The sequence below is a fragment of the Sarcophilus harrisii genome, chromosome 1 (assembly GCF_902635505.1).
Source record: "Sarcophilus harrisii chromosome 1, mSarHar1.11, whole genome shotgun sequence".
In the NCBI taxonomy this organism is placed as follows: domain Eukaryota; kingdom Metazoa; phylum Chordata; class Mammalia; order Dasyuromorphia; family Dasyuridae; genus Sarcophilus; species Sarcophilus harrisii.
Window position 1 is genome coordinate 337,189,505 of NC_045426.1, and position 10,197 is coordinate 337,199,701.

The 10,197-nt window shown below is 38.1% G+C and overlaps 1 protein-coding gene across 1 annotated transcript; it reads right to left on the reverse strand.

The window, feature by feature from the left end:
• Nucleotides 1-8,441: 8,441 nt before the first annotated feature.
• LOC105749754 (E3 ubiquitin-protein ligase TRIM39-like) lies at nucleotides 8,442-9,890 on the reverse strand. Its single transcript, XM_012544240.2, has 2 exons — nucleotides 9,593-9,890; nucleotides 8,442-8,992 (listed from the first exon to the last, which is right to left on the reverse strand). Exons 1-2 carry the CDS (start codon nucleotides 9,888-9,890, stop codon nucleotides 8,442-8,444), a joined length of 849 nt encoding a protein of 282 aa, XP_012399694.2.
• Between the last annotated feature and the right edge of the window lie 307 nt (nucleotides 9,891-10,197).

Genomic DNA, 10,197 nt, shown 5'->3' on the forward strand with positions numbered 1-10,197 from the left:
CTTCTCGATAATGCTCAGTTCGTTCCCTTTGTTTCGGTAGTTTTGTTTCATTCCCTCCCTCCAGCTCTACTACTTAACGATGCTTAGTTTTTCTTTCTTGTTGTATTTTCCTTCGAATTTCAATTTCACCATGGACTCCAAGGCCATTTAACCAATAAAGTCGTAAGAGGAACAAGAATCAAGAACTTTTCGACCTGGGGGGATTAGCTCAAATAGTAGAGCGCTCCATTAGCGTAGAGAGGTAACGGGATCCATGCCCGCATCCTCCACGCCAGTTTTTTCCTCTGGCCTGCAGGCTATGCATAGCTTAAATGGGAATATCTCTAAATGCGTCTGGGAAAAAGGAAGTCAGGTCTTCATATCACCTTCACTACCTGAAGTTCACAGATTGGCCTCTGGCTGTTAATGAGACCAAGCCAGTGTCAGATAAAGATGTGCATTATTCACCTTATAAGTGTCTTGGATATAATTCAGCAAGACAAGGTCAAAGGACACTAAGACTGTGCAGCTAATTCGCGGCTTGGAAACTTTTTCTAGGTGTAGAGCGATCTGGACGCCAGATACAGTCAGAGAAATCCGTCTTCTTCCATCATCCTCCGCTTGTACTGTGCAATGATCGTGGAAGGGCCTCGGGCCGCCGGCTACACAGCGCTTCTCTCCACTTAGAAAAGCACAAGTTCTCTCCTCAGCAAAATAGCTCCAGTACGAAATAGTGGAAACGCTGACCACGACCGAATGCGAGTCTTTCCCGCTACTCAGAGTTGGGTGTTCCTTCAAGGGAGGGAGGAGATTTCACGTCGGGGACTCACAAAAGCGCCTTGTCCTCTGGCCCAGAACAGGCCTCCCTCTCAGAAGGAGGGTTTCAGAAAAGGACTTCTCAGTCCTCCAGTGTGAGAGCCCCAGGGGAGAGAAGGGGCATGGTGGGAATGGGGTGAAAGTGGAAACCTTTGCTGAGTGCAGTGAGAAAGGAAGTTCAGCTGTGGGAGCCACTGGAGTTTCGCTCATAGCTGTCCTTCTAGGGAGTAAGAAGGGAAGGCTCAGGCAGAGGAGATAGAGAGGCTGAGATCACACTGAAACTGAAGAGTAAGATAATAGGTCTAATCTATAAGGAAAAGAGAGCACAACGAGGAATATTCATTTATTATTTTTATTATTATTCAAGGCACATATTTTAGAGACAATTCAACAAGCATTTAACGAGAATCCTCCATTGGCAAGGCTGGGGATATATTAATAATGAAGACCTTGCCTTGGATGTGATGGGGAAATCAAACAGATAAAAGTACTCCCAGAGGACTTGGGGAGGAATAGGATAATTTCCCCTCCTGTCTTCCAGGAAGGGAAAAACAGGACTACTGGAACCTGAGCTAAGCTTTCTGACAAAAACTGTAGGAGTCTGAAAGCAGAGGTGTATATGGACATTTGTAAGAAGGCCCTAAGAAGGCTCTTCCCACATATCTTCAACAGGGAGTTACATTTGGAGAAAGGTGAGTGGGAAGGGAGAGGCTTCTCACATAAACTATCTCTTTGTTGTTATGGGCCAGAACTTGAAACAAGGTGCTAAGTCACCAGAATTGATAGAGACAATGCTTATGTACTTAGTTCACACCGTTAGAGTTCACACCTTTAAGAGAGTTCACACATTAGAGTTCACACCTTTAGAAAGCATATATAAGCTAGGAGCCTCAACTAGGATTGACTTTGGGAGATTCACAAGTCAGAAGCCCACAAGCCCACTTTCGGAGGAGATTCATTCCAACTTCCACCATTGTGCTGGCTGCAGGCTTTGGATTCAGAAGGAGCTAGAGACAGAAGCTGGAAGAGACAAAGGACTAGCTGTAAGCGCTCTAGGAACTAAGGAGAGAGATAGGCCTCTAAGAAAGCTAACTGGGCTATTTTGAAGGAAACAATAAAGAATCTGAACTTTTAGGTCCTGGCTGCATTTGGGGTTATTACTCTGAATTGAAAGGAAGAATGCCTCCAGAAGTACCCCAAGAAACTTGCTCACCAGAGAACATTATATTTTAGAGAAAAGAATATCGCACTTTGTGGGGAAGAGTGCCCCAAGTCTTTGTTCTTCACCCCCTGCCTTCCCCTAAGACTGTCCAGAGAGGACTGGGAGGTAGTCTGAAAAAGGCTATCAAAGATTCTGTTCTCCATGTGTAGGTTGCTTCAATTGTTTGTCCTCTTAGCAGAAGATCCTAGACTCATCATTGCAGGACAAAGTTTGCTTTTCTTGTTCCATCTCTTCTTCTATTATAGGATCCTATGATACTAACCCGCAAACTTGAGTGCCCTCTCTATTCAGTGGCTATAGATCAATCCTCCTGATCCCAGATTATATGTAAATTGATTGGAAGAATTGATTGAAATGGGGTAGGGGAGATTCATAATTTTATTTTTGATTGTTCTGGGAATTAAGAATGACAGATCATACATTAACTAGCAGGAGCTAGTGAGATGCATTGTTCAATTGGCTTTTTTTTAATCACTTTATACTCAATACAATCCCATTTCCATATTGCTTCAATAATTCCTTGATAATAGGATATGGGAGACAAGGTGAGGAAGGACACCACATCAACACATTCTGAAGTTACATTTTGTATTCTGCAGAAACCAGGGCCTGAAATTCTATACCTAAAGAAGTAAGCTTTTGAGGGGAAGGGCTATTTTTAACTCTTCTTTGTCTCCCTGTTCTTTAGCACAGTATCCAACACATCAGAAACCCTAACTAAATACTTGTTAACTTGGGGAGGAACAGAAAGAAATAGTGACCCTGCTACTTACCTCCTGTTTAATCTTGAACAAGATCCTTTCATTCTCTGGGCCTCAGATTCCTTATCCATGAAATGAAATAATCTCCCATTTTAAATCTCAAATTGATAGGTTACTTATAATCCTATTGATCACAGATTAACTATAAAATATTCTATATTACATGGTACATACTTGAAGGGAGAGGCAAAACAAAGTACTGTATGAAGTCTCAGCAAATTGGAGGGAACAAGGCTGGCTTCCTGGAGAAGGTGGCAAATTTAGAGTTGTGTTGTAAAGGTCAGAGAGAAATCCAACTAGCCAATAGTGAAAAAAGCCAATTTTAAAAATACACATAAGGGAACAGCAGGAAAGTCAAACATAGAAAAACAGACAGTTATAAAGTCAAATTGAATTTTAAATTGTTGATTTTAATCAATTGTTGAACTAAAAAGAAAATCAAGTTATGATTAATAAATATTTACCATTTCATGAAAAATCCTTTTTTTTAAATAGCTTTTTATTAACAAGTTATATACATGAGTAATTTTACAGCACTGACAATTGCCAAACCTTTTGTTCCAATTTTTCCCCTCCTTCCCCTCATCCCCTCCCCCCAATGGCAGGTTGACCAATACATGTTAAATATGTTAAAGTATAAATTAAATATAATATATTTATATATAATATATATATAAATGTATATATAATATACATGTCCTAACAGTTATTTTGCTGTACAAAAAGAATTGGACTTTGAAATAGTGTACAATTAACTTGTGAAGGAAATCAAAAATGCAGGCGGACAAAAATAGAGGGATTGGGAATTCTATGTAATGGTTCATAGTCATCTCCCAGAGTTCATTTGCTGCATATAGCTGGTTCAATTCATTACTGCTTTATTGGAACTGATCTGGTTCATCTCATTGCTGAAGATGATCCATCTTCAGAATTGATCATCGATCCGTCCATCAGAATTGATCATCATATTGTATTGTTGTTGAAGTATATAATGATCTCCTGGCTCTGCTTGTTTCACTCAGCTTCAGTTCATGTAAGTCACTCCAGGCCTTTCTGAAATCCTCCTGCTGGTCATTTCTTACAGAACAATAATATTCCATAACATTCATATACCATAATTTATTCAACCATTCTCCAATTGATGGGCATCCACTCAGTTTTCAGTTTCTGGCCACTACAAAGAGACCTGCCACAAACATTCGTGCACATACAGCTCTCTTTCCCTTCTTTAAGATTTCTTTGGGATATAAGCCCAGTAAAAACACTGCTGGGTCAAAGGGTATGCACAGTTTAATAACTTTTTGAGCATAGTTCCAAATAGCTCTCCAGAATGGCTGGATGCATTCACAATTCCAACAATAATGTATCAGTGTCCCTGTTTTCCCACATCCCCTCCAATATTCTGCATTATCTTTCCCTGTCATTCTAGCCAATCTGACAGGTATGTAGTGGTATCTCAAAGTTGTCTTAGAAAAATCCTTTTTTTACTGTTTTACTTTCTGTAAAGAATTGTCCATTTGTGTGTGGGGAATCAACCTGGATGATCAAAGGAGAAATTGAGACAGAGCTCCAAGCCAAAATCGTACTTTATTAGAAGAGTCTGGCTCCCCTCCAACCAAGTGGACCCCAAACCTTTTTCTCTTATCTAAGGTATCATGTAGAGGGCTGAAACTCCAAAAAGGTAGGCTTGAATCAGACAACTGAGCACTTAAGGCTAATATATATTCCATGTGAGACAATGACAATGTATATAGATACATATTTAGATAAGATGATGATGTGATGACTCTCATCATTGGTGCTTGCTGAATATTTGGTGTTGAGATAATTGTAGGCAAGAATTGGAAGGCAGAGGAGAGAAGCCAGAATCACTTGGTAGCAGGACAAGGAAGAGAGAAGCTGGAGACTCTGGACTCCAAAATCCAGGCTACATCTTTGTTAAGCAGTGGGGCAGCTTGCCTGTCTCCTTCACTTCTCCCCTTAAAAACCAAGGACTTTGATTTATCCTGACTCTAGCTGACCCTGAGGCCCTCCAGGAAGCTAGCCCTTATTTTATTTATTTATTTTTTTTTAAATTGCCTTTTATTTACAGGTTATATGTATGGGTAACTTTACAGCATTGACAACTGCCAAACCTCTTGTTCCAATTTTTCCCTTCCTTCTCCCCACCCCCTCCCCCAGATGGCTTGATGACCAGTAGATGTTAAATATATTAAAATATAAATTAGATACACAATAAGTATACATGACCAAACCATTATTTTGCTGTACAAAAAGAATCAGACTCTGAAATATTGTACAATTAGCCTGTGAAGGAAATCCAAAATGCAGGTGGGCAAAAATAGAGGGATTGGGAATTCAATGTAATGGTTTTCAGTCATCTCCCAGAATTCTTTCACTGGGTGTAACTGGTTCAGTTCATTACTGCTCCATTGGAACCGATTTGGTTCATCTCATTGCTGAGGATAGTCAGGTCCATCAGAATTGGTCATCATATAGTATTTTTGTTGAAGTATATAATGATCTCTTGGCCCTGCTCTTTTCACTCAGCATCAGTTTGTGTAAGTCTCTCCAGGCCTTTCTGAAATCATCCTGTTGGTCATTTCTTACAGAACAATAATATTCCATAATATTCATATACCACAATTTATTCAGCCATTCTCCAATTGATGGGCATCCACTCAGTTTCCAGTTTCTGGCCACTACAAAGAGGGCTGCCACAAACATTCATGCACATACAGGTCCTTTTCCCTTCTTTATGATCTCTTTGGGATATAAGCCCAGTAGTAACACTGCTGGATCAAAGGGTATGCACAGTTTGATAACTTTTTGAGCATAGTTCCAAATTGCTCTCCAGAATGGTAGGATATATTCACAGTTCCACCAACAATGTATTAGTGTCCCTGTTTTCCCACATCCCCTCCAACATTCCTCATTATCTTTCCCTGTCATTCTAGCCAGTCTGACAGGTGTATAGTGGTATCTCAGAGTTGTCTTAATTTGCATTTCTCTGATTAATAATGACTTGGAGCATCTTTTCATATGACTAAACATAGTTTCAATTTCTTCATCTGAGAATTGTCTGTTCATATCCTTTGACCATTTATCATTTGGAGAATTAGTCCTTACTTTATAATATCACCTTCTTTCTGGACTCTTTTTATAGGTTTACAAAAGTGCTAAAATAGGACATTTCATTGATTACCATGCAATGCATAGGCTAAAATATAAGTATCAGCAGGGTCACAGATGGGCAAGATGGACAGTACAGGAAATATTTCTGACTAGATGGTCATAAGATGGATGATTTGCCCTTTGGGCTAAGTATGCAGAGATGGAGCATTCTGCTGATCATGAGATGGACAAGCCATCCCTTAGATTGGAAAAGTGGAAAGTGCATCCCAAAAAAAACTTCAGTGGCAAGGAAAATTGTTTTATTAGTTTCCATCACTACAATACTGTTTATGAGGATACAGTGTGATTTCCAAAGACTGAAATTTTATTCTGGAAAAAAAAGGATCTTTTTCCCTTTGAACTTCTAGTAAGATGTCAGAGTTAATTTTTATGACCTAATTTTGGCTCCCCTGAACCATCTCAAAAGAGTTACAAATATGCCAAATTTTAAAAGGAGAACAATTATCAAAAAGAGCCCCTTATGGAATGGGAAATAGACAGAAATCAAAGAAGCAGGAATTCTGTCATAGAAACATAGATTAAGAGGTAAAAGAATTCACCTAGTTCAATCCTACTTTTCAGATAATATTTCTGAAGTGATGCAGAATAACAAAATAAAACTAAAGAATATAAGTAACATGCTTTTGAAACTTAATACTCCAGTTCTTCATACAATGGCAGGGAGAGTCCCTGGAAAAATGATTGGGACAACTTTCTAAGTTCTCAAGAGTACCCCTGAAGAGCTATGCTCTTTGACCTCCCAACAGTATGCTTCCCAATAACATTCAGAGAATACACTCAGTTCTTAGCAAGTTGAATTACTCAAATAGATGGTGAGAAGAATAACAAATCATTTCCTAGTTATGTTCACCCCAAACCTAGAGTACAGTTTTTTACAGATACAGAAAAGGAACGAGGATAGAGGGGGCACAGATTTGAAAGAACAATGGTAGTGAGTACATCTAAAGCACCTCACATCTGGAATTTCAGGATAAATTCAATTTAGAGCATGGTGTCAATGACTGATGAGTAATTTTGCTATTTAAAGTTGGGGTGACTCTTTGCCGTGACAGTCATAGAATTTAATTGAGATGCCTGTTTTTTTATTTATTTATTTATTTTTAACAAGTGAGGAAATTTAGGCAATGGGGATTAAGAGAGTCATTATTCCTATTGTTCCATGGACAGATTCTAGTTTCTACACCTTTTAAAATCCATAGTTTTTTGGAGTGTTGCTATTGTTCCTCTGGTTATGTTCATGAGATTTTTAATCAGATTAAAATCTACAAATTTGTTTGTTATGACATTGGTTTTGTGGTATAAATTATTTTTTGATTGTCCCTACTTAACTGTATATTTGTTTATATATGTCTCATTAAAAAAAAAATCAGGTTTCTGAAAGATAATGATAAATGTTTGAGGGTATGTGTTTAAACTGGGACACCAATACCTTTTTGGTGGAGTTACAAACTGATCCAACCATTCTGTAGAACAATTTGGAACTTTGTCCAAAAGACTATGAAATTGTGCATACCCTGTGGATCCAGCAGTGTCTTTACTGGGTCTGTATACCAAAGAGATCAGACAAAGGGGCAAAGGACTCACATGTACAAATATTTTTGTAGTAGCCTTTTTTGAGATGGCAAGGAACTGGAAACTTAGTGGATGCTCATCAGTTGGGAATGGCTGGATAAATTATGGTGTATGAATGGTATGGGATATTATTGAATATTTAGGAAATTCAGCAGGATAATTTCAGGAAGGTTTAGACAGACTTATATGAACTGATGCTAAGGGAAAGGAGTAGAACAAAGAGAAAATTGTACACAGCAATAAGATTATATAATGATCAACTCTGATGGACTTGGCTGTTTTCAATAATGAGGTGATTCAGGCCAGTTGCAAGAGACTTCTGATGAAGAGTCATCTGCATCCAGAGAGAGGACTATATGTATTACAACATAGTATTTTCACCTTTGTTGTTGTTATTGTTGTTTGGTTGCTTGTTTTTTTCTCTCATTTTTTTCCCTTTTTCATCTGATTTTTCTTGTACAGCATGATAAATGTAGAAATATGTTTGAAAGAATTGCACATGTTTAACCTATATTGGATTACTTGTAGTCTAGGAGAGGTTGGAGGTGAGGAGATAGGGAAAGAGGGTTTTGCAAGGGTGAATGTGGAAAATTAGCTGTGCATGTATTTTGAAAAATAAAAAGCTATTATTTAAAAAATCAATATCCTCATTTTGTTCACCAAAATACAATTTGATCATATACTTTTATTAAATCAACATTGGACCATTAACACTTCTTTGGCTGACTTCCCCGTCATGTGCAGTACATTGCCTGAATATTTCAAAATAAGACAAATTTCTCCCTGCTCCCAAAGTGATATAAAAGTACCAAAAAGTGATCTTGACATTTGAGTCAGGGACTGGGTTTCTTTCTAAAAGAAATCTCCAAGCAAGTCATAAGACCATAAGGTCATGGTTATGCATGTTCTGGGGTTTCTGCAGCCTCATCTGGTACTGGGTCAATGATCAGAACATTTTCATTCTTGAAGCCAAGGCCTATGGAAAATATAGGGAAGAGAGGCTCTGAAAACGAGCTGGTGAATATATAGATGAGGCATCTAGTGTCTACATCATAAAACATTATGTTTCCTGCCTCATAGTCCAAAAAGATCCCCACCTTGTAGAGCTTCCTTGGTATGCGAATGCTTCTCCTAGGCATGGTACAGACAATATATGTTTCTTGTCTTAGGCTCAAAAGCCAATGTCCAGTAGAAGGAGATGGTGAAACTTTTCCCTTTCTTTTTATAGACTTATTACAAAGACCAACATCCCAAGCAGAACTATTTCCCACTGTCACCTCCCAATAATGTCTCCCAGACATGAAGCTCTGAGTTGCTAGAATAGCACCACATGGATTAGATTTCTTCCAAAGCAACTTCTTCCATTTATCTTTTCTTCTTATTGTTTTCATATCTGTGGACAAAACAATTCCAGGACAGGCAGTTTCAGGATCCAGAAAGATTTCCTCTAGAGAAACAAAGAAATATCAGCAGTTATAGGGAGTTGGTGTAAAAAATCCCTAACTAGAACAACCCAGTTCAATAAAAAAAGAGTGGTTGAGATTTTTATGGATATTTAGAAAGCAATGAATAAGAAACCCAAAATCTCATATCAATTTAAGAACTCAAGGGAGCCATTGTCCATACATAGAATTGTTTAGGAAGGTCACTATAAAGCTAAGATGTCCTGAAGGTTCAGAGATCCATCAAATAGAAGGAAATAGTCCACATTCTATCAGAAGATCTTAGATTCTATGGAGTTTGGAATTTTATCTAATGTTTTAGTGCATTCAGGCTTCCTTTCTATAAAGGGCTCTTTCTGTTGGCAGAAGATGATTTCCTTGATATTAGGCACCATAATAATGCTTTAAGTTGCAAATTTCATGTGTTTCATTGCTGTTAGTGTTCTGCAAGTCCAAATAACCATTGTCTTTACTTTTGATAGCACCCTGCAGATTCTAGAAACCTGAGCTGGGGAGGGGAGGAAGTACCAAGTGATTGTATTTCTAGATGACCAGATATAAACTTATTCTCCAAGTATCAGTGTCACACAGGTCACTACACTTACCAAAGAATTTTCTCCTGATCACATCTCTCAGCTTCCAGTTCCTAGTCATGTGAAGTGTGAGCAGTTTGAAGGATTGTGCTATTGTCCCCAGTTGTCGATTAGGCCGGGTATTCTTCATACACTTCTTGTGACACTTAGGACATCGAAATCTGGACTTCGAAGTCTTGATCATGAGTGCATGGATACATCCTGCACAAAAATTGTGACCGCATTCTATAGATGTGGGGCATGTGAAGAAATCTAGGCAGATGGGGCACTTCAGCTCTTCCCAGAGGTTTGAAATAAGATATGATGCCATGACTTTACAAAAAAAAAAAAAAAAAAAGGAAAAGAATCAATCATTTCATAATATTAACTTAATACAATAATCAAGCTGTCTAGGGAAATCCATTATATGAGTATAGGTAAGGATTACAAGCCCAAGATTTTTCTCAGCAAATTTGAATATAATCTTTTAGAAGGAAAATGGAAATTTAATGAAATAGAGGACTTCCATGCATTCTTGGTGAAAAGAGCAAAGCTGAATAACATAGCATCTAAATTATTGGAGGAAAAGCAAGAAAGGAAAAGGAATTATAAGTCAAATTCCAAAACTGGGGAAACTG

Bases quoted from the DNA above. Each gene is read 5' to 3' on its own strand.
- LOC105749754 (XM_012544240.2), bottom strand. From the start codon at position 9,890: ATGGCATCATATCTTATTTCAAACCTCTGGGAAGAGCTGAAGTGCCCC. The intron at 8,993-9,592 runs GTAAGTGTAGTG...TTGTTTCTCTAG, and splicing joins GATCAGGAGAAAATTCTTTG to AGGAAATCTTTCTGGATCCT.